This window comes from Petaurus breviceps, unplaced genomic scaffold (genome assembly GCF_028583685.1).
Source record: "Petaurus breviceps papuanus isolate PSGF00001 unplaced genomic scaffold, PetGlider_PUasm1.0 567, whole genome shotgun sequence".
Classification (NCBI taxonomy): Eukaryota; Metazoa; Chordata; class Mammalia; order Diprotodontia; family Petauridae; genus Petaurus; species Petaurus breviceps.
Genome location: NW_027186383.1, coordinates 7,387,726 through 7,412,457, shown reverse-complemented (window position 1 = coordinate 7,412,457; position 24,732 = coordinate 7,387,726). Strand labels below are relative to the sequence as shown.

The following is a 24,732-nucleotide window of genomic DNA, read 5'->3' as shown; positions in this document are numbered from 1 at the left end:
CATCTGGCCAGCTCTGGTCCCTTCCAGTCCCTCGATTCCACTCTGTGCTCCAGGCAACTAGACAATCCCAATTCCCCCAATGTGCCCTGGGCTTTCCCTCCTTTGACCACACGGTTTGGTCTGCTTGCTACAGCCTTTCCTTTCAATTGTTCCTTGTTCAAACCCTACCTAACCACTTCCTCCAAGGCCCAGCTCAACGCCACATCCTCCATTCCTCCAGAGAACTCAGCCCTGTCTGTCCAGAGCAGCTCATGTGCACTGGACTGATTTCGTGTTCTCTGGCACTGGAGAGGGCAGGTGTGTCCACTCTCTCTCCCATGACATTAAGCTGCCTGGAGGCCAGGTTTTGAGCTGTATGATTTTTGCAACCCAGACAGACATCACAGGACCTCAAAAGAGGATTGTGGAATAAGCTTTCTAAACACAAGAAGTTCTGAGAAAAGAATGCCAGAGGCATTATTTTCAGGGCCCTTTAGATCTCTAAGGTGGCAGGATACTCCAAGAGCTTTATCTGGATAAATGACAGTATTTTTTGCCCTGTCAGATGGGTTTGTACAAAGTACATAGTTGGGGGACTTCTCGGAGAAACACAGCAGTAACTTGTGAAAGACATTTCTTTCTCAAGTGGATATTATTTTATTTATCAAAAGGGGAAGAAAAAAAGACATTTGTATAAGGAACTGAGAATAGGACAGTTCTGAGAGGATGTGAGAGAAAGCAGTGCTCAGATGAAGTGCTCTGAGGACACCAGGGAGAAAGGCCCCTCAGACACAAATGTACGAATGGACTGACGGTAGAGATGGCAGGAAGACACTCTAGTTACACAGGCCTCTCTTAAAAGAGGCTAAAGTGCTCTGGGGTTTAGAGCCGGAAGTGCAAGCGAAGAACAGTTTGGCAACAATGGGAAAACTGTATGCTGACTATATGCTGTACATGAGAGAAACGTACATGTGGAGTGGCTAAATGTCACTCCTCATGCGGAGGCCCTGACTTGAGGCAAGAGAACCAGAGGGAGGGGGACCCAGTCAGGGGGTTAGCAGGCACTTTGAGCTGAGCCCCGCTGCCTGGAGAGAGACAGGCTCCACAGTGGATGCTGGAGAACTGATCTGATGAGAGGTGGGACGCCGCTGCTTCAAAAAGCTGATCGGAAGAACTCCTTGGGCTTGTCTGCCTTGTTCTTTGGCACCATCTACAACGTGGGAGAAGGGAAACCCCTCTCAGCCATGGAGCAGACCTGAACAGCTAAGCTTTAAACATTTCAAGCTGGAGGCAAAGGTTTTTCACTGAAAAAATGTGATACTGCCTTTGCATCCCTTGAAGAGAGCAGACTTGGAATGCTAAGAAGATCTGACATGGACACGGGCTTAATACTGTCCTAGAAAAAGCACTGTGTTTGTGGCCAGATAACCTGGGTTCAGAGCCCAGTGCCACCGCGTGGGTTCCCTGGCCTTCAGTTTGTCCTCCATAAAATGCAGGGCTTTGACTAGAGCACATCCAGCTTTCATTTTAAGAGTTGATGAACCATGCACAGTGTGCAGTCCAATCTCAACATCAAAATGAAAGGACTAAAGAATACAGAAGGACCAATTAGTAAACAACTGAAGATGATGCAACAAATTGAAGCTGGGTTTGCTGCTCAGGACATTAATTTTGGAGCAGTTTCTCTAGAGATTTTTTTTCAGCTGGCTTTTTATTCTGTTCTTTCTGCAATGACTAGAGATGAATTAGTATGTTACATTACTAAATAATGGGAAAAATCCAGAAAATAGCAGTAGCAGAGACTTTAAAGAGGTCACTCGCTTGCTAGACTCATGAGTTTTCCTTTTTTAAAGGAATTCTAAATAAGTGGCTTCCAAATGTGTGGTTTCCTGTGGTCTATAATCCTACTGCAACAATAAAAAACATTTTGTCATAACTTTGAAGTTCAAAAATGGCAACTCAATGCTTGGAACCCGATGTACTTGTTCTAAGAAACTGCTAATGTCAGACCAGGTGGGGCATGTTCTTCTACATTTCAGACATGCTGACATCACTCACAATGAGGATGTGTAAGTGCAGCACTTCCTGGGAAACTCCAAGATGAAACAATTAGAACAGGAGGAAAGCAGTCAAAAGCCCAGCATGAAAGGTCTTCTACTGGGCACATGCATTGATCCTGCAAGCTCATTCACAGACTTGGACAGGCCTTTATTTTTGGTCCTAGAACCATCAGTAATGGTTTTTTTTTTTTTAAGCAATTGGGGTTAAGTAACTTGCTCAAGGTTACACGGCCAGGTGTTTCTGTGTAGTTGCTAAGTGTCTGAGCCTGGATTCGATCCCAGGTCTTCCTGAGTCTGGGGCCGGTGCTCTTGTAAACTCTCCAGGGATGAAGCTGGGTAAACTTGCCACTGAAATCATCTGAATTTACTCAAGAGACAGTTTAGCAGAAAGGACAGTGTTAGTTTTAGAGTCAGGAAAACCTGGGTTCGAATTCTGCCTCTGCTGTTGTGTGTGACCTTGGGAAAGTGACAATCTCTCTGGACCTCAGGCAACTCCCCAGAACTAACTCTTGAAGTCCAGGTGGGCTCCGATCTGGGAGTTCCCTGAGCCACAAAGAACCATTCTCTCAAGAGCCACTTCTGGAGGGGTTTGAGGCTACAATTTCTCAGCTGCTCTCAAGTGAAATACCTTCACTAACTGGGGAGGAAGCAGGGCCTGGAGAACATGCGTACCTGGAGATGCACAGGCTCCCTGTGCCTGTTCAGTCAATCCCACCATGATCTACAGATCACAGGGGCAGGTACCCAGGCCTTGGTTTCCTGAGTGCTTTTCCCACAGAAAAGCTGAGTGATTCGGCCCATTTGAGTTTCCAGCCTTTTTTAAAACTAGAGACTCTATTAAACACCTATGAAATACAAGGCGAAAGGCAGCCTGGGCCAGGCTTGGCTGTCAAAGTCTGCCCGATACAGACCAACCCTGTGCTGTCCTTCAAAGCCACTCGGGGACCCATCTGGCTGGTGCAGGGGATTCATTTTGGGTAAATAAAAGGTTCTTGGAGAAGCACCAGGCAGGGCACGATGCCTGCCCCCCCGAGGTGACAGTCTGGTAGGGGAGGCTGGGCAAGGATGCAGAATAACTTCACAGGATGGGTCCAAAGGAGGAAGAGAGCATCTTGGGTGGGGAATCAGGGAAGGCTGAAGACCAGCAGCACGCAGTGAAGAACTACTGTCAATCAACAGCCACTCCCCGTCCTCCAGAAGCTTACGCTCTAAGGGGGGAGACAAGATGCACGAAGGGATGACCAGTGGGTAGCACAGGGCAAAGGCTGGGCAATCTGTTGCTAGCTGTGCCTTCCAGACTGGCCACTTGACTCTCCGGGCCTTCTGCACCAGTGGAATGGAGGCCAAGGCTCTTTCCAGCTCTAGGACTACAGCGAGGTGGCTGGGAGGAGGCCCTGAGGGCGCCATGGCAGAGGGCAAGCAGGGGAGGGGAGGCCGTGGGCAGCCACGCGCACGTGGGGTACCTGACTTTTCACTGGGACAGGGGAAGTGACAGACACTCCATACCTTTAATGTTCGGGTGGGAGCCCATCCAGTGCCATCGATTGAATGTTCTCTCAGTAAGCTGAAAGAGACAGGAAAACACACACTGCTTATTCAGGGTCTGGAGCTGTCACACACACAAGACTATCAAGGCTGAATTCACACAACAACCATTTCAACATCAGAAGACCTGTGTGCGGTTTTCCTGGTGTGGATACTCTCCTTTCAAGACACAGCTTGCAACCTTTCTACAAACAACCTGGTAAGCGACCCTTCTCCTAAGCAGGAGCCTCCAGGAGCCAACATCTGGAGAGAAGAGTAGGCAGAAACATGTTTTCCCAAGTCTTTTGTTCATGGGTAGTAATCTCGTAAACCTTTTGCAGGAAATCTTACTATGACTGACATCAAGAACACCTATATCTTAACCATATGGTGCATTCCTAGGTTTTAAAGATGGGAAAATCTTCACAAACCTACAAAATTCCATTTCACAATGTGCTTTTTTTCTTTTTGGAGGCAAGAAGGCAGGGCAATCAGGGTTAAGTGACTTGCCCAAGGTCACACGACTAGTTTTTGTGTTAAGTGTCTGAGGTCAGATTTGAACTCAGGTCCTCCTGACTCCAGGGCTGGTGCTCTATTCACTGCACCACCTAGCCGCCCTAACAATGTGCTTTTGAAAGAAGTTTTTCTACTGGGAGGAGGCTCTGGGCCTGCCATCTCTGTACTGCTGGCTGTCCTGGGGTCACTGTCTTTATGAACCACAATCCTTAGAAAGAGCTCGTATTTGGGCTTCTCTCCTCACTCCCTTCTCAGCTTCCTCAGGTTTTCCTTCTCTACCTTCCCTGCTCAGGAGCCCGACACACGCTGGATGCTGCTGCCCTCACTGTGGGTCCACAAAGGGGCCCGGCTTGATTGCCCCTGCTACGAGCTCCGGGCACAAAAGAGTGTGGCTTCATCCTGTTCCCCCCACTAGGAAACCTAGAATGGTAGCTTACGACAACGAGCTACAAGTCTCCTTCCAGGCACCAACTGTGTCAGTCACCCACGGAGAGCTGCTTGTTTTCTATTTTGGTTAGAATAACTGGGGTGCAGCTGATGAATTTACTCTTTCCATTTCTTTATCATGAGACTGCTGGGAAGCGGCTTTTATCTGAGAGTTTGTGATAATGCTTTTAGTGTTCATAATACCATGATAAGTGCTCTAAATCCAGCACAAATGGACGTGGCTGGCTCGCTTAGACTTTGCAGGACACACACTGGACAGTAGAATTCTTGAGTCCACCAGGTGGCAGCATCTTGTAGAAATGAGGAAAGTGGAAAAGCCTATCTTCTGACCCCGAAGATAAGGCTGAAATCTCCCCCATCTCTGGTCAGGGCACATTCTGGACAAATGAGCTCCTGAAATGTCTCCAGCCGCAAGCGGACTCAAGATTCCGGGGCTTGGACACTTCTCCTAAGCTGTCTCCTCTAATGTCACTTCTTAGTTCAGACTGGGCAAATGGAAGAGCAGGGCAAAGGCGTCTGCAGAGACAATCCAGGACCCAGTCACTGTGTGTCAGGGTCCAGAGATCTCCAGTTGTTTGCTGCAGTGGAGGCTACACCTGGGCAGCCCTGGGGGATGCCAGGTACAGCCCAATACCTCGTCTGCTGGCAACCCATCCTCCTCTCCTTATTTCTGTCAGACGTCCTGGTTTCCAGGCTCATGCCTTGTCCTGCAGCCAACTAGCCAAGAGCACCAGAGCGGTGGGGAAGCGTGTGCTTATCACCAGTCCATAAAAGAGGAATGGCTGCGAGAATCTCCAGGGAGGAGCTGGGGGGCAGAGCAATGGCTGGGCCAGTCTGGACCTTTCAGGGGAGAAGAGGGGGGTTCAGGACAGGTGAGAAGGACCCACTCAGCAGCCCTCAGGCAGCCACCATGAAGCGAAGCAGGGCACGGGATCAGGGCCCGAGGTGCCCTTAGAGGTCGGCTGGTGTGGCCCCCTCCTCTGAGAGACACCCCTCACATCCGCTCCTGTGAGCTCCCTCCTGCAGCACACATGCACACACATGCACCCACATGCAAGCACTTCACCAGGGGGACTGCTTTATTCTCTGGATCTGTACCCACTTGGCAGGGTCTGGCACACCACAGATGTTTAGTAAACACTCAGTGACTGACTGCTCATTCACAGACCCCAAAACAAAGGAGGGAGAACCTTGTGCTGTAAAACACAGCAGACTGCTGGCCCCACTTCACAGATGACAACACTGAGACTCAGGGAGGACCAGAACCCATCCTCTGACAAACCCAATGCTCACTGGGCTAAGCCAGGCCGCCCTGCCTGATGACTGAGCTGCAGCTCGGAACCTGCAGAACTCAAGCCAAATGCAGACCAAATATAATATTCTCTTCATGCTCCAAAACCCTGTGAGTTTCCTGTTGGTGTGAAGGAACAGCACCCCCCTTTCCCCCCTCGCCCCTCCAATCCCAGGTGTTCCTTGCCCCGCCCCCCAGACATCCCACCCCCACCCCGCCTGCCCCTCCACCTGCCCCAATGCTGTGTGACACTTGCCAGGGACCATGGCAACAGCCCACAGCTCTCAGGGGGCATCGTGACTGAGTCCCTTTTTCTGCTCCCACAGAGCATTAGTCATCTATTCCAGCCAGAGGAAGTGGCAGGGAGAGAGGAGGCTGGCCCCCAGGCCTCGGGGTGGAGGGAACCTGGAGTGTGAAGGCAGAGGCCCTGGGCTGGAGCCGGGCTGATCTGGCCATTCACTCCCCCTCTGTCATCAGCTCTGTCACTGTAAAACCAAAGGGGTGGAGTTGGGCCATGTGCACCTCAAGATCCTTTGACCCCAGAAAAGAGCCAAAAACTTCACTCACTGCTTTGGCTCACCTGAGGCCGATGAGCCAATTTGTAAAGTTTTATTGGCATGAGGTGGAAGGTACAGAAGACTTTTGTCTGCTCCCTTTGTCCCTGCCCCCACAAATCATTCCAGAGAACCAATGGTTTTTAGTCACTGCCTCTGGTAAGCCACATGGGGCTCAGAGTTAGCTGGAAATCTGGCATCAGGAAGTCCTGAGTTCAAGTCCCATCTGATATCTAAATGAGGTTTGAGATCCTCGGCAAGGCAGGGCATCTAGGTGGTGCAGGAGAGAGAGAGAGCATTGGGTTTGGAGTCCGGAAGACCTAAGTTCAAATCCAGCTTAACACATTTTCTAGATGGGTGACCCTGGGCAAGTCACTTCACCCTGTTTGCCTCAGTTCCTCATCTGTAAAATGGGCTGAGGAAACTGCCAACCACTCCAGTATCTTTGCCAAGAAAACCCCAAATGGGGTCATGGAGAGTCAGACACGATTGAAACTGAACAACCACCTTGGCAAGGCGTGTAGCCTCTAGCATCTCTCGCAGAGCTCAATCCATGACCCTCTGAGGAGCTGCCCTTTCTTCCTGCTCTCCCATCAGGGCATGGACGCAGGTCCCACACCTCTGCCCTCCACATGCCACCCCAAGGGCAGGGGCTCACAGAGGGAGGGTCCTCCCAGCCATCTGAGGCATGAAGAAGAATTCACCAAAATCTGATCTTGAGATTGGCAAATGTCTTAAGAGAGTGCAGGCAGACTGAGGCAGAGCTGCCTGGACCAGCACCACTGCACAGCTACATTACTAACTCAGGTAAAATGGGCAGGACTCGCTGTTTGCACCACAACACCTGGGCTGAAATCCCTCTTACTGCAAGTGTAAGCAGAACAGGGCACTCCAGCTCCCCCTATGCCTCAGACTCCCCAGTGGCAAAATGGAAGTTGGACTGGGTGCCTTCACCCACGGAGAGAACACTAGGAAGCTACTGCACGCAGTCAGTGAGAGGTGCTGAAGGCCGACCCTGGCGGTGGCTGTGGGAGTGGACACTGGGGGCGGCCAGGAGGGGGCATGCAGACACCCAGCTGATCAAAGCTGGTCAGCGACAGGATAAGACTGAAAAAGGCAGGAGAGCAGTGGCAGACGCTTTAACCTAATGGCTCCACTTTGCAGGCATCAAGTCACGATGTTGAGCCCCTATGCGCCCCTCTTGGAGGGCCTCAAGTCCAATGCCCAGATACCCAGATCTAGCTTTCTCCCTCCCTGCTCACGAGCAATTATACACTTACAGATGGGCAGAAAAGTGAGAAGACATACATGGCTCTCATACTGGGGGGAGTCTGGATATACAAGGAGTTGGGGAGAAAGGTTCACTGGGCCAAAAAAAGGATGAGTGTAAATGGCTCTGATTACAACTGGCCATCGTTATTTCTATTACCTGGATAAAACCAAATGCTTTAGGAGAAAACTGCCCTAAAGCTGCTCTCACAATGAACCCAACAACAGCTTGACCCCACTTCTCCTGTGCCTCAACCCTTTACAAGAGCAGGCAGACCCCAGGGGCCCCTTCTCAACTGAGTGTTTCTTATACCCCCTAGGGCACTGGGAACTGGCTGAGGCCTCAAGAACGGTCCTGTTTTTAGAACAGAATGGAAGAAATACCTGGATTATCATGAAGATTGGATGAAAATTGTACCTAAATTCTTTGGCTCTTTCTAAAACATAAAGAAGGGTCTGCTTTATAATGACTTCCCTTTCCCACATTCTTTTAATGATGGCTCAATTTCTGACAGAAAATGCATTTCAACTTCTATCCCAGCAGAGCTCAGAATTCATTTCATCCCCAGAAAGAAAGGATGAAATATGGCTGTCACTGTGATTTGTCAAATAACAGGGAAGTAAACTGTGCCTCATTATCTAATCGGATCCCCCTCCCTGGAAGCTGAATAGAAAGGAAGTAATTTCCGCTGGGCGTCAGAGCCCAACGTCAATTGATCAGGTATCCCCTGACATTCACCTGGCTATCAAGAACACAAAAATCGCCAAGAAATCCTTAAAGGAATTTGGCCACAAAGGCTAGGTTCTAGTGCCCTGCCGCTTCTCTTTGGGACAGTTCTGGAAATGGGCTGTTCAGAATAAATACATTTTCATTCACCTGTTAGTGGAACAGCTCCTGGGATCCCCCATGACCACGAGCTAACAGTGCTAGGCCTAGCAAGCTTTTGTGGAAAGCTCAGGCTGGCCCTTGCTTTCCAGGTCATAGAGGAATGGTATCCATTGCTGGTTAACAGATGCCACCCCCAAAGAAGGCTGGTCAGCTCCATCACTGGAGATGAACAATGATGCTCTGGCAACATACGTGGCTGGGAGGGGGGAGGACAGGGATAAATTAGAATATACCAAACTAAAATTAAGTCACGGAATCAGAGCTGGGAAATACCTTGGAAGGCTCCTGTATGAATGTTGGCTAGTGTAAGTCTCGATTCTCTGAAGTATTTGCCCAAATTAGGAGACCTGACTGTAAAGAATGTTACATAAATCAATCACTAAACAGCACTCCCATACCCTTTAAGGTCCTTGGGACAAATTTAAAACAAAGTCTAAAAGGAAAAAAAATTCATCTAAAATGGAAAGGTAAAAGAATTCTTTTTTCTGATACCGTGTTTCCCCGATAATAAGACACTGTCTTATTAATTTTTTTGGACAGAAAAACACCAGAGGGCTTATTTTCAGGGGAGGGCTTATTTTAATGAACATTGACAGCAATTTTAATAAACAGGTAAATGTGAACAAAAAAATGTACCTTTATTCAATAAGCAAATCACTGGGGAAGAACAGGATGATGCGCTCACTGCTGCAGCTCGGAGCGCGGCGTGCGTTTCACCGGGGGTGGGGACAGTGCATACAGAGGGTACCGTAATGTAGCGTGTAGCGCAGGGGATCACCTTCACTACAGTAGCAATCTCAATAGGGCTTATTTTCGGGGGAGGGCTTATTTTAGAGGAATCTTACACAGTAAGGGGAGGGCTTATTTTCGGGATAGGTCTTATTATCGGGGAAACACGGTACTTTCAAAGATCTGTGAATGACCTCATCAGTGTAGGTAGTGCACACCCACACAGATATCACAGCCCCTTCAGACAGACAGTAAATTCTCTCCTCTTTCTGGCACCACACCATCCCTGGCTACACTTTCCCATGAATCCTCCACAGAGGGTCTCCCCAACACACGAAAGTCTATCTACTTTTCTTCCATCAACTGCCCCTCAGCTGATCCATTTCCTGCTCCTCATTCTTGCTACAACACCTGTCCCACCTCCTTCTCTGTTCTAGTCCCTTCCTCATAATGACTTCATGCTACTCCATGGGCTGGATGGAGCCCAGGAAGCACCAGGCCACTCCAATATTTGGGTGCTTTGTAATTCTTCCAAAGTTGTGCATGGCATGTCAGGGTCTGATGTCACACACATAACGTCAGTGGGCAAACATCAGGATTAATGAGAAGAGCTTTCTCAAATGCCTTACAGATCAATATATTCCTTCTATACAATTACATTATTTTTAGAACTAAGAATGATAAAATCTTGGCTACGAAAACTAAAATATTTAAGCTCTCAGTTTGGGATAGGAACTTCTTCATTTCTGAATCATGATTTTTCAGGGAAAGAAGATTTCAAAATGGGAAAACAAGGACTGTTTTCAAACACGAATGACTAAGCTTGCTGCCTGAGAGATACAACTACTACAATATTGTCCCTGAAACATGAGTGAAGATTTCAGTAACTGTGAGTGTTTATCTGTCCTTATGGATTGTCAAGGGCAAAGGCCAAGGTCTCAAATGGATTTGTCATTTTGTGAACGATCCTGCGTAGCAGAGAGAGCTCCATAAACCTGTCTGGAATCCAGGCATTTTCCTCATAACCGAAAGAAACCAACCAACCACCCAACCACCCAGAGAGGGCAGATGCTACACTGATCTTTCCCTGCTCCTGGGTGGTTCAAAAACTCCAAAAATTCTCCTCATCTGCCAACTGCTGAAGTAATGTTCTCAAATTGCACTTGGTTTCTGATTACTATTTAATTAGAGGCTGAGGCCAAAGAAGATTTCTGATCTATTCTTTTAATTGAATGGCTACCACATGAACTCAGGCAGAATATCCCAGCAGCAGCTCTCACCATGGCCCAGGTGTGAGCCCAGGGACTTGGGAGCAGGCTCGGAGAGGCAAAGGAGAGATGCTATGAAAGGAGAAATGAAAGGAGGGGGCAAATGATTTTGAACCTGGGTGGCTGAAAGGAGGCTGTCCCACCTCCTTCTCTGTTCTCCCTTCCTCATAATGACTTCATGCAAGGTGCCCTTGGAAGTAAATGGGGAGGCCAGGAGGAGGGAAGGATTAGGGGAAAGGATGATGAGTTCAGTTTTGGACATGCTGACTCTAAGACTTCTAGAGGATGCCCAGTTCAAGGTGCTTCCTGGGCAGTGGAATTACAAGACGGGAGATCGGGAGAGAGGTCAGGGCTGGACAAGCAGGCCAGACAGCTATCTGCACAAAGAGAGCAACTGAACCCACAGGATCTGCTAAGATCACCAAGTGAAATGGTACCGAGGAAGCATGGGGGACCTCCATGGTTACTGGGCATGATGTGGGTGAAGCTCTTCAAAAGCGACAAAGAACAAACAGTTGGAGAGACAGAAGAACCGAGGGGAGGGCAGAGAGAGAGGGAAAGAGAGAGAGAGGGGAGGGCAGAGAGAGAGGGAAAGACAGAGAGAGGGAAGGGGGAGGGAGAGAAAGACAGGAGAAGGGAGGGGGAGAGGGAAGGAGGGGAGGTGGGAGGGAGAGAGAGAGGGGGGGGGGGGAGGGAGAGAGAGAGGGGGGGGGGTTGGAGGGAGAGAGAGAGAAAGGGAGAGAGAGAGAGAGAGGGAGAGACAGAAAGAGACAGAGACACAAACACAGAGACACAGAGAGAGACAGAGAGAGTTCTGATACAACAGTGTAGAGAGAAGAGAGCTTCAAGAAGAGGAGGATCAGTGTGTTGAGGGCTGCAGAGGGGCCAAGGATGAAGACTGAGAAAAGGCAGCTAACAGGCCAACTCTAGCAGGGCCCAGAGAAGCAGACGGGTCTCAGCAAAACGGCCGAGTAATAGGTCCAGGCACAGGCCCCACTCCAAGCCCCTGGACAAGCCCCTTCTTGAAGGCCTCCAATGAGGGGAACCCATCACCACCAATAGACGCAGTGGGAGATGCTTCTTAAGAAGAAAGGAGGATGTGAAGGATGCTCCTGGCCTCCTCAAGGATGTTCCCTCTTTTTTATTTTTTACTTTACATCATTCATTTCCACAAGATTTTGAGTTACACATTTTCTCCCCATTTTTCCCCGACCCACCGCCCCAAAACAGTTACCGCACTGGATACCCCCTCCCCCAATCTGCTCTCTCCCATATCTTCTCCCATACTCCCTTCAACTTTCCAGTAGGGCATGATAAATCTCTATGCCCCAGTACCTGTATATCTTATTTCCCAGTTACATATAAAATAATAATAATAATAATATATTTTTAAACATTTGATTTTAAAACTTTGAAATCCAGATTCTTTTCCTTCTTCCCTTGTCACCCACCCTTACTGAGCAATTCAACATAGGTTGTACATGTGTAGCTATGCAGAACATTTCCATAGTGGATATTACCCTCCATCCTATCCCACCCCCACTTGTTCTATTTTCTACTTTGATCCTGTCCCTTTTCAAAAGTGGGTGCTTCCAACTTCCCTCCCCTGCAGCCTGCCTTCCTTTCCATCATCCCCCCTCTTGTCCCCTTCCCCCCTACTCTCCTGTAGGATGAGATACCCTATTTAGTGTGTATGTCATTCCCTCCCTAAGCCAAATTCAATGAGAATAAGGTTGATTCATTCCCTTTTGCCTGCCTGTTCTTCCCCTCCATTGTAACCATTTTCCCTTGCCTCTTCTATATGAGATAGTTTACCCCATTCTGTCTCTCCCCATCTCCTCTCATTATATTCTTCTCTCACCTCTTAATTTCACCTTTTAAGTATCATCCTTTCTATTAAATTGGCCCTGTGCCTTCTATGTGTATGTACACATACATACACACACTCACATATGTATTCATACGCCCATATACCCTCCTACATAGACATATATATGTACACACACATTTCTATTCCCTTCAACTATTCTCATACTGAGAAAAGTTTCATTAAGTTACAATTATCATTTTTCCATGTAGGAGTGTAAATAGTTCAACTTTGATCAGTTCCTTATGATTTCTTTTCCCTGTTTACCATCTCATGCTTTTCTTGCTTCTTGTACCTGAATGTCGAATTTTCTATTCAACTCTGGTTTTTTCATAAAGAATGCTTGAATGGCCATATTTTCCCCTGAAACATGATACTCAATTTTGCTACATAGGTGATTCTTGGTTTTAATCCCAGCTCCTTTGACAATCCAAAATATCATATTCCAAGCCCTTCAATCCCTCAATGTAGAAGCTGCCAGATCCTGTGTTATCCTGATTGTGTTTCCACAATATTAAAATTGTTTCTTTCTGGCTGCTTGTAATATTTTCTCCTTGATCTGGGAACCCCGGAACCTGGCTATAATATTCCTAGGAGTTTCCTTTTTGGGATCTTTTTCAAAAAGGAGGTGATCAGTGGATTCTTTCAACCTCTATTTTGCCTTCTGGTTCTAAAACATTAGGGCAATTTTCCTTGAGAATTTCTTGAAGGATGATTTCTAGGTTCTTTTTTTGATCATGGCTTTTAGGTAGTTCAATAACTTTTAAATTATCTCCCCTGGATCTATTTTCCAGGTCAGCAGTTTTTCCAATGAGATATTTCACATTGCCTTCTATTCTTTCCATTTGTTGGGATCTGTTTAATAGTATCTTGATTTCCTCTTTCGCTGCCTGCTCATCGCCATCATGGGTCGTATGCATGCTCCCTCCCGGGAAGGGTCTGTCCCAGTGTAATGGGAATGTAAATTTTAAAGATCTTCCCTGCCCCTAGGCTAAAGTGCACCTGGAGCCTGGGGTGGGAGACTTGTTTTTCAGTAGATACTTCTTGATTGGCCAGTGAGTCAATAAGATTGTTACATTCTCTGAGCCAGGAGAAGGCTATATAAGCCTTGATGTGTAGCTTTGTTTTGGGGGCTCACTTTGAGAAGTGTTCTGTGATTTGATATGGATTCTGGGAAGCTGTTGTCCAGAGGGCCCCGCTCCCTGCCCTGGCTTTGAAAAACCCAGATGTTGAAACCCAGATGTTGATTGGGTATGGATGTAATGGCTGGACAGTTTGGAAAGCTGTCTACTTGATCTGTTTCTGTCTTGATAATTCTGCCTGTATACTTTGAAGTTCGGGGTGCTGACCTTTTTCCCCTGAACAAGGTAAACGATATATGTCTGACTGATTAAAGTAAGCCTGTTAACCCATTTTGAGTTGCTTTCCTTTATCAAAGCAGATCCAAGAACCTGTGGTGGCAGCAACCCTGAAGACGCTTGGGGTGCTTGCTGCTACACCCAGTCGGCTCTGCCGTACCGCCGCAGCGTGCCCACGTGGCTGAAGCTCACCTCGGACAACATGAAGGAGCAGATCTACAAGCTGGCCAAGAAGGGCCTGACGCCCTCCCAGATCGGTGTGATCCTGAGGGATTCTCATGGTGTGGCACAAGTACGCTTTGTAACTGGCAACAAAATTTTGAGAATTCTAAAGTCCAAGGGACCTGCCTCTGATCTGCCTGAAGATCTTTATCACTTGATCAAGAAAGCTGTTGCTGTCCGAAAGCATCTTGAGAGAAACAGAAAGGATAAGGACTCTAAATTCCGTCTGATTCTGAATGAGAGCCGAATTCACCGGCTGGCTCGGTACTACAAGAGGCTGCTCCCACCTAATTGGAATTTGAATCATCCACAGCCTCTGCTCTGGTTGCATAAATTTTGGTTTATGTACTCAAGTAATAAAGTCACAGGGCGGCCAGGTAGCACAGCGAGTAAGAGCACCGACTCCCATGTCAGGAAGACCTGGAGATTGAATCCCGGGCTCAGACACTTAGCACCACACCCAGAAACACCTGGCCGTGTAACCTTGAGCAAGTTACTTAACCCCACTTGCGTAGGGGCGGCCAGGTGGCTCAGCGAGTAAGAGCAACGGCTCCAGTGTCAGGATGACCTGGATTGAATCTCGGGCTCAGATACTCAGCAACACACCTAGAAATAACTGGTTGTGTAACCTTGAGCAAGTTACTTAACCCCGATTGCTTAAAATAAAAAAAAGTAATAAAGTCACCTCTAACTAAAAAAAAAGAGATTATTTTTCCATTTGGCAAATTCAGCTTTTTAAGGCATTCTTCTCATTGGCCTCTTTTGCCATTTGAGTCAGTCTATTTTTTAAGGTGATATTTTCTTCAGCCAGGTTGTTGACTCTCATTTCATAATTTTCTTGCATCGTTCTCATTTCTCTTCCCAATTTTTCCTCTACTTCTCTTATTTGGTTTTCAAAATCCTTCTTAAGCTCCTCTATGGCCTGTAACCAGATCATATTTTTCTTGGAAGCTTTTGGTGCAGGAGTTCTGACTTCTATGTCTTCCTCCTGTTCCATGCTTTGATCCTTTTTGTCCCCAAAATAGAAGTCTAATATCGGATTGCTCTGCTTGCTTTGCTTCCTTTACTTGCTCATGTTGCCACTCAATTACTTGACTTTTGAGCTTTTTGCCACAGTAGAATTCTGCTACCAGAGAGGGGAGCTTTGTCCCAATCGCTGGGGTTTTTGCAGCTGCTGGAGCTCTTAGTTGGCTGCCCTCTCTGGAGCCTCCATGTGCTCTTGCAAACTGGTCATGCACCTCAGGACTTCCACCCTAGACAGCAATCCAGATTCAAGCAAGTTAAAGCAAGAGTGATCACCCCTCAGAATGGACGCTTGGTCCCCCTACAATCTGCAGGCCAGGAGCTCTAAAGCAGTCACGTGGTGGCGGCTTTATCCTCCAGGGTGCAAAGGCCGGACCTCACTCCCGATTCCCAAAGTCCACACTGCACTGACCTCTCACTTTGTCCTTAGCATCTATGGGTTGATAATTCTGGAAACTGCCACAGCTGCTGGTGATCTGAAGTTCTTCCAGCTGGTGGCTGGTTGTGGCTACCCTGAGGCTAAAACCTCTGGCTCACGAGGGGCTGAGCTGGGCTCCCAGAGGGCTGTGCTGGCCCCTTCCTGCCGGCCTGTCTTCAGCAGGCAGTTAGCTTCTCTCTGTCATTTTGTGGGTTCTGTAGCTCCAAGTTTGTTTAGAGTAATTTTTTACACGAATTGGAGGAGGTGGAAGTGGGAGCCGCGTGCAAGTCATTTCTACTCTGCCATCTTGACTCTGCCTTCAATGTTCCCTGTTTTAGAGGTGAGGAAACAGGCTCAGAGAGATGAGTGATTTGGCCAAGGCCACACAGTTCCCATGTGCTGAAGATGCTGATGTGTTCTCACACTAGGTGGCACAGGGGACAGAGCTCTGGTTTTCACGTCTAAAAAGACCTGAGTTCAGGTCTCTCCTTGGACATTTACCAGCTGTGAACCTAGTCACCCCACTGTTCTCTGCCTTAGTTTCCTTACTATAAAATGGAATAACAGCAGCAGCCACTGCCTCCCAGGATTGACGTGGGGATCAGCTCTGCAGAGCCTGAAGAGCTATGGAAATGCCCTTCTCCTTCTTCTTATCATCATCATCACTATAATCTAGTGATCCCAGTGTTTCTAAGATGTTTTACCTTTGACCTCAGAAAGACAATTTCCGTGTTTGGAACCTTTCTTTCCTAGCCATGACACGGTGTCGTGCATGTCAGGTGTGGAGGAAATGGCTTTCTCTGTCTTTCTCCACTATAAGCATCCTGGCACAGGGATATGGGCAGATTAACACACAAACCCACCAGGATGATCTGCAACAACTTTCAAGTCTGACAGGAATGAAAGGAAATGATTGTCAATCCAGAAATGCTTACGCAGAGTCTCCTGTGAGTCAGGCACTGAGAATCCAAGTCCAGAGGTAACCTGGCCCCTGCCCTCCAGAAGCCTCCCCTCTATGGCATGAATTTAATCATTTAACACAAGATGGAGAAAGGAGAGAAGCTAAGCTAAGATTTCATCACACCCTAACGAGGAGGAATCCTCAGTCAGAACTGATGTTTTTGTACAGAAGACACTCGATACTTCAGAACACAACAATGGACGGTGAAGGACCCAACACAAACCCAGCACTTTCCAGGCTCTTTTCTGAGGCCAAGCTGTGACCCTCAGGTCTGTCATGGCGCCACCTGCCTGAGCTGGAATGATGTCAGGCACAGAAGGAGCCTCGATCAACAAAGACAGACTTCTCGGTTTCTTCACTTAAGGACTCAATGACCTTGAAGGGACCTTCCAGCTCTAAAATGACAAACTCACCTTCCCCTGCACAGCAAGTGAGACTAAATCCAAAATGGACTTCTGGATTCATAGAGAACATTCCAGTGCCCAGCAGTCCAGTGAGATTTGAGCCATCACATGTAAATAATTAATTCTCTTGTTTTGTGGGTTTTAAGATGATGGGAGAAAATAAGGTTCTTTCCTTTTAAAGAAGCTGGTTGATCAATCAGTCAACAAGCATTTCTTAAGCATTCCCAATGGGCCAGGCATTGTGCTAAGTTCAGAGGTACAAGGAAAAGGTAAACACAGCCTCTGCCACCAAAGGGCTCACATTCCAGTGGGGAAGGGGAGAAATAAATGTCAATAGATACACATGCGCTTCACTGAGAGTAGTCATAAAGTAAGCTTATATGGTAAGGCACCAGCAGTTAGGATGACCAGGGAAGGCTTCCTGCAGAAGGTGCCTTGTGAGCTGCTCTTAAAGGAAGCCAGGAAATAAAAAGGTTGAGGTGAGGAGGGAGACATACGGGAGACACAGACACAGAGATGGGCAATGGAGCTCTGAGTATGCAGGGAATGGCAAGAAGGCCACTGGAGGGAGCAAAGTGTCAGAAGACTGGACAACAGGAAAAGGCAAGGTCCTGAAGAACTTTAAATGCCAAACAGAATTTGATGCTATAGACAAGAGAGAGCCCCTGGGAGTTTACTGAGCAGGGGACGGAGAGGTCACACTGGTCACTCTGTGATTTAGGAAAATCACTCTGGCATTTGAGCAGAGCACGGCTCAGAAAAGGGCAGATACCAGAAGGAAGCAGGAAGACCAAGGGGAAGGCTATTCTAACAGTCTAGGCAAATAGTGATGCAGGCCTGGACCAGAATGGCGGCTGTGCAAGCGGAGAGAAAGGAGAGATGTTGGGAAGGAATAAACAAGATTTGGCAACTGCATGGATGTGAGGTGAGTAACAGAAGAATTATCCACCAGGTGGTAACTACACAGCAGTTCAAACTGTCATACAATCTGCCTTGGACCAAAAACCTGCCTCCCTGTACTTTCCATCCACAATAAAAAGTAGAATTTTTCACGAAAGCCACGTACAAGATCTGGGCTTACATCGACAACAAAGAGAACCATGTTTAGCAACAGAAAGATAGGCAGTGCATGTGTTTGAAGCAGCATGAGGGTGCTCGATGCTTAGAAGGAGACTGGAACTTTGTGTGTTTGGCCACTTTTGACAGATGCCCCCAGTGACTCCCGACACAAGCTACTGAATTGTCTTTCAAGCTGCCTGCTGGCCCCACGCTGCCAAGGTCATCTTCTACTGATGTCTATGGCATGACCAAAGTCAAGAGTCATTCTTCTAGCAGATGACCACAGGTCAGAGGAAATTAGCTGTTGTAGTTCAATCATCACAGTTGTGTCCAACTCTCTGTGACCTCATTTTAGGGTTTTCTTGGTGGAGATCCTACAGGGGTTTGTCATTTCCTTCTCCAGCTCATTTTACAGATGGGGAAATTGAGGCAAACAGGATGAAGTGATTTGCAAGGGCCACATTGCCAGTGTGGTATGATATTTCCTTCTAAGCCATGTCTTAATAGGTTAGACATAGCTATGAAGTGTCTAAACTCATGAAGATAAGTATTTCTGATTCCAAGCCTAGCACTCTATCCACTTAGTCATGAAGCCACCCATAGGCCATAGGCCACAGGCCATAATAAAAAACCCCAACTGCAAATTCCTCAAAAATATAAAGTTTTCTTCCTTCCTTCCTTGGGTGGCAGAATATAGAGAAGGTCATGAGACTTACCTCAGACAGATTTCTCCCATCTCCGTGATGTTAGGGTGCCAGATTCTAGTCAAACATTTTACTTTGGGAGGCTGAAAAAAAAGAGAGAGGTTATAATGGCATTCTTGAGCAGACAAAAGTCATTGTGACAATATAATCTTGGCTATATTATTGTCAGCAACTTTCACCAATTTTTTTTTGTTTTGTTTTCAGCTCAATAGGCCAAGCCTTCCTCTAAACCTGAAATCCAAACACCGTATGCAAAGTACAACTGTTTTTAAACGCAGAATCTACTGTGGCTATTTTTTATTAAGAAAGGTTTCCATAATTTATGAGCTAAATGATTATTTTAATCTAAGAGCAATCTTTCACTAAGCCCTCCAATGAAAGGCCAATAGAAGGGCCTCAGTTTCTTCAGCTATAAAACACTGGATTCTGATTAGATGGAGATGAAGCTCCTGTCCAATATTCTACGACTCTAGGTCTCTGAACTCTATGAATTACAACTGGAAATAAGTGACAGTGTTCTTAAACGAAACGGAATCTGGCACGGTGTAAGCATGGCTAGACAATCGTTCCTGTGAAAAAATGGAGGGACTGAGCAGGCTTCGAGATCAGTGTGAGTCAACAACAGTGGCCTGGAAGCCCCCAAGACAATGAGCACATCCTTAGCAGAAGACGGAGTTCGGTTCTGGAGTTAAAACTCAGAAATGATTTGGACAACCTGGAGGAGAGAGGATTGGCCTCCAGGTCCCAGAAACTGAGGCTACTTAGCCTGAAAGAGGAGGACAGGAAGGATGAGGGACAGTCATGTCTGTCCAGGGTTTTGAGGAGGGGTACAACTTCCTGCTTTTCCTGTCCCCAGAGGGCACAGTCCAGACAAAGGCACAGAGGCTGCGGGGGCTGGATGACCCCTGGGTCAGGCATGGGCTGGCAAGATGGACCTCAAGGTGTCTCTTCTCAACTGCAGAATCTATGGTTCTAGGTGAATGAGTTTTGATTAAAGTCAACCAACAAAGGTCAAAGAGATCAGACCCCTCCCTACTGCTGGGCATAATGGGATCACAGACTTAGAACTAGAAGGACCCACGTTTGAGCTTCTCATATTAAAGAGAAGGAACCAAGGCCCAGAGGCATTAAACGATTTGCCAAAGGTCACAAAGGAATCAGGAGCAGAGCCAGGTTCAAACCAGGCTCCTCTGGCTCCAAACTGGGCTTCTCTCCACTGGACCACACAAATCCAGTGAAGGAGGATGGACTACTAGAGGTTACTGGCACCTGAAATGGGGATGAGGACTGGTCTCCTAGAGGAGAAAAGGGCAAATAAAGCCCAAAGAAGGCAGATTTCAGTCTGCCAAAGGTTAGTAGACTGCCACAAAGAGAAGCAAGTGCCAGGCATATCTTCGAGTGCATCTCATCATTTATGAAGTTTGCTTTCTTAATGGGACTAGCTTCCTAAAAAGGGAACTGGTTTCCTAGAGATTTATTGGATGCAGCATATCTAAGGAGGAAGGGAAGCTGAAGAGCACCCAATAATAAACTCTATCAAAAAAAAAGCTAAAGAAAATTTAAGAAATTTTGGTATTTAGACAATATTTAGATTAAGTTAGTGGGAAATTTATTTGAGTGGAACTGCTAGAGAAATGAGATCTTAATTAATCATTACGGATCTATTCTTTTTAGTGGTATCTAAGAGTCAGCATTAAGTAATTTAAGAATATTATATAAAATCAAGGAACAACTATTTATGATTTCAGTCACTGCTCCCAGTGCGCTTATATTCTGTCAGAGATGAATGTGTGTATATGCTTCTATAGAAAATCGGTATCAAGTATATATCAACTAAATACAAGGTTCATTTGGGTGAGGGGATCAGACTCGCAACAAACTAAATACGGCATAGGCCACACCACATCCAAGTAATCTTTTCCTGGGATGATTTTCAAGGTTATCATATAGGATTCAAAAGAGAAAAAAAAGAGATGCCTCTGCCTATTTCTTACATCGGTGGAACCATTTTTCTAGGACACTTTGACAAAAAGGAATTAATTTTTCAATAAGAATGAAAAAAGATAACCTTATGGACCTTGAAATCTCTAATGAAGCATTCCACTGAAAGTCTACAAATTGATAAATTCACCAATCTGAATTTTAAAATGTCTGGAAAAACTTCACTGTAGTCAGGTCTACTTAGAAATTTTTTCTTTTTAAACCACAGGAAACTTTCACTAGAGAAAAGAAAATAATGGAGGAGGAGAAGAGTGTGATGGCTGGGCATAGCTAGCTCACCTCTACTCCTGGGTACGATTTGCTCGTGACATGGGGAAACCTGGCTATTAAGCCCAGGCTATTACCTAAGTAGAAGCAAGTGGTCCAGGCTGCAGGGAGTTTTAATGTTGTTTTTCTTTATTCTTTTAAGGAGGTTCACAGCTGAGAGTGACAACAAAAAGGTCTGTGTGTGGGAGTCCTGCTCTAGCCCCAGATTCTGGTCTGTCAATCAGCAAAGCAGCAGCCATATTAGTAAATCTAACAGTTTATATTTAAGCCCCTTTTTAAGGTTTGCAACGCAACTATCCTCATACAGCTCTGTGTAACACAAATATGATCATCCCCATTCTATGTACCACCAATGTGGCTCGAGAAGATCGAGGTCCAAGCCCACCCTGGTCACTGCCCAAGGGGCTCTGAGCAAGTCACTCCCCTCCTGAGCTCTGTCTCCTCGCCTGTAAATGAAAGGGCCAGACTAGCTGGCTGCTGAGCTCCCTCTCCCTTCCAGAATGTGTCACTGAGTGGGGCTGATTCCCAAGAGTCAGAGCAGCCCAATAGAAAGGGCTGGATCTGTGGGCAGCAGAGATTGAGGCTCAAGCCCAGCTCTGACCTTAAGCAAGGCCTGCTCTGGGCCTCAGGTAAACACTTGCTGCACCTGCTTCATGGCATTGTTTTCATTTGATAAAGATACCCACGTTCAATGCCACCATGTCAAGCCAGGAGGTCAAAGCCAAGAGCCAAGTCTGGAATCACAAGTGACAGTCATCTGGTTTCCCTCTAAGTCCTATACAATAAGTCAGTGGAACCAAAGTCACGTTCTAAAGGCTGATTCTCACCCACATCACGCCATTCTGAGGAGCCTTGATCCCATCCTCTCTGGGCCACTGTCCCCCAACTACCCTGACTCAGATAGTCTATCTCTCAGTCGACTGGTTCCTTCCTCGCTGACTATAAATGCACCCCAAGTCTCCCTCTGCTCAAGGATGCAGGCAATGCCTCAGGTTAGCGTACTCTGTGTCTACTCAGTTATCAGCAGAAAGTCTTAAGTCTCATGAATACTGTTATCTTCACAATATCGCTATGCTTTCAGTTGGCCTCTTGGTTCTGATTACTTCACTTTGCATAGGTTCATTCAAGTCTTCCTAGGTTTCCGTGAATTTTTATACCACATTTTCAGCTACTTTCCAATTAACAGATGTTTCGTTAGCTCCTTCGCTTTTGCCACCACAAAAGAATCACTGCGTGTATTTCTGTAAGGACACATCCTTTTCCTTTATCTCTGATCTCTCTGGGTCCAGGCCTAGAAATGGTATAAGTGGTTCAAAGGGCATGCAAAGTTTAGTGATGTTTTCCAGAATGCCGGGCCCAATTCACAGCTACCCGGCGGTGCCCACGGGCTGATTTTCCCACAGCCCCTCCCACGTCTGTCATTTTTGTTGATCTTACAGGTGTGAGGCTAGACTTAAGAGTTGCTTTCATTCTAATTTCTCTGTTAGTGATTTGGAGCATTTTTTCACACAGCTGTTAAGTTGGATTCCTCGCATGCCCTAGGAATCTATTATATGCTTGCTGAAGTGAATTTAGTCAGTGAGAAATTTCCATTCTGTGCCAATACTCTTTGGGAAACGGAGGCCGCTAGGTGGCACAGTGGATAAGAGCTCTGGTCCTGGAGTTAGGAAGGCCGAGTTCAAATCTGTGTGACTCTGGGCAAGTCATTTAATCTCTATCTGCCTCAGTTTCCCCAAGTGTAAAATGGGGGAAATAACAGCACCTTTTCTCCCAGGTTATTGTGAGGATCAAATGGGACAATATTTTAAAAGCCCTCAGCACACAGTAGGCACACAATAAATGCTGGTTTCCTTGCTCTTTTGGGGTATCAAACTGGACCATCCTAATTACAGAATCTAGTCCTGCTGTTGTTATTTTAATTTCTTTTTAAGTAAATCTGTAACTTGGGTTTGGCAGAATAAGAATGCAGGCTTCACAGCGAGGTGGATCTCCTCTACAGCTGGACATTCTTTTTCACAATGCATTTGAAGAAGCACACGTGTCATACAGATGTGGCAGGGACATCTCTGCAGGATGCTGACGTTTAGTGCCCACCATCTCTTGTATGGAGGACACTGCCATTTAGTGCCCACTGTCTCTTGTATGGAGGACACTGCCGTTTAGTGCCCACTGTCTCTTGTCTGCAGGACGCTGCCGTTTAAGTGCCCACTGTCTCTTGTGTGGAGGACGCTGCCGTTTGAGGGCCCACTGTCTCTTGTCTGCAGGATGCTGCCATTTAAGTGCCCACTGTCTCTTGTGTGGAGGACGCTGCCATTTAGTGCCCACTGTCTCTCGTCTGCAGGACGCTGCCGTTTAGTGCCCACTGTCTCTCGTCTGCAGGACGCTGCCATTTAGTGCCCACTGTCTCTTGTCTGCAGGACGCTGCCATTTAGTGCCCACTGTCTCTCGTCTGCAGGACGCTGCTGTTTAGTACCCACTGTCTCTTGTGTGGAGGACGCTGCCGTTTGAGTGCCCACTGTCTCTTGTCTGCAGGATGCTGCCGTTTGAGCGCCCACTGTCTCTTGTCTGCAGGACGCTGCCGTTTAGTGCCCACTGTCTCTTGTCTGCAGGACGCTGCCGTTTAAGTGCCCACTGTCTCTTCTGTGGAGGACGCTGCCATTTAGTGCCCACTGTCTCTTGTGTGGAGGACGCTGCCATTTAAGTGCCCACTGTCTTTTGATCTTCCAGTCCCATCCCTGAAGCAAATGCTACAGGCTTTATTTGCCCCATTTTGCAGATGAAGAGAGTGAGGTTAGGGCTGGGAGGGAAGCAGACTGAGATCTCTCCTGACTCCAAGCCTGGGACCAGTCTTTCATAAAGCCAGAGCCTCACTGCCTTAGGAGAGAGCAGTTTTAACTGAAATCCTGGGGTCTGATCTTAAGGCCCTGTTGTTAAGGGCAAGTTTTGTTTTGTTAAAAGCTGAATACTCATGAGCAAAACAGGAACTCGATGACTGCAGACAGCATGGTGCAGCCCTGGCACGCAGGCCGAGAACCCGGGTGTGAATCTAGCAGCAAGCTTCCCTCCATGCCAGCAGGTGCCCTGCTAGCTAACACTAAAAGATGATGCGCCAGATGGGGGGCAAAGAGCTACAAAAACTGCTGCATCAGAACTTCACAACACTGCCTGGAGGCTGGCGCTATTATTCCTATTCCCATTTTAGAGAAGAGGAAATGGAGGCAAAAGGAGCTGAGTGACCTGCCCAGAGTTAAACACTGGGAAGTGTCTGAAGCTGAATTTGAACTCAGGTCTTCCTGACTCCAGGCCCAGCGCTCCAGCCCTCTGCACCTTGGCCCCAGGCACTGGGGGGAACACCATGTGCAAACAAATTGATACAAACAGGAGACAATACTGAGAAATACAGGGCAGAGGGAAGGCTCTGGAATTAAGAGAGGCTGAGAAAAGGCTGGGTCTAAGGGCAACCAGGAGCCAGAGCATTCATCCTGGGGGCTTTCATGTAGATAACTCAAATTCTTCAAGCTAAGATTCAGGTGGACAATTACTAAAAAAGGTATAACATTAGACTTAGGGTTTCTTTTTAAAGTTTTGCCAGAAATAATGATTTGCCTTTTGTCAGGCTTAGCAGCTTAATTATTATAATTTCAACACTGATAGTCCCGTAGCAAAAAGAAAGCCCAATCCCTTCACGAGTTTTATTCTTCTTCAGCAGTCAGATGCTAATTATAGAAGCAAATCTAATCTAAGGTCCTCTAGGCTAGAGAGATTCAGTGCCTCCGGTCAAAGACAAGGGAGTAAGGAGCAGAGCTAATAGATGCTGGCCCTCCAGTTTTCTACTGCACTCCTGCCTCAGGGAGACCATCTTCCCTGGTCACACAGGAACTAAGTAAGTGGCAGAAGCAGGATAGAACACCAGAGCCTCTGA

General features: G+C 47.0%; 1 protein-coding gene across 2 annotated transcripts in view; it reads right to left on the bottom strand.

Moving 5' to 3' along the window:
* Positions 1 to 24,732, bottom strand: part of UBE2F (ubiquitin conjugating enzyme E2 F (putative)) — a 119,862-nt gene that overhangs the window by 24,875 nt on the left and 70,255 nt on the right. For both annotated transcript variants that reach the window (XM_069103195.1, XM_069103196.1), the window contains 2 exons: positions 18,555 to 18,625; positions 3,546 to 3,603 (listed from right to left, as the gene is read on the bottom strand). In XM_069103195.1, the coding sequence (XP_068959296.1) occupies positions 3,546 to 3,603; positions 18,555 to 18,625 (129 nt within the window). The remainder of the gene's footprint in view (positions 1 to 3,545; positions 3,604 to 18,554; positions 18,626 to 24,732) is intronic.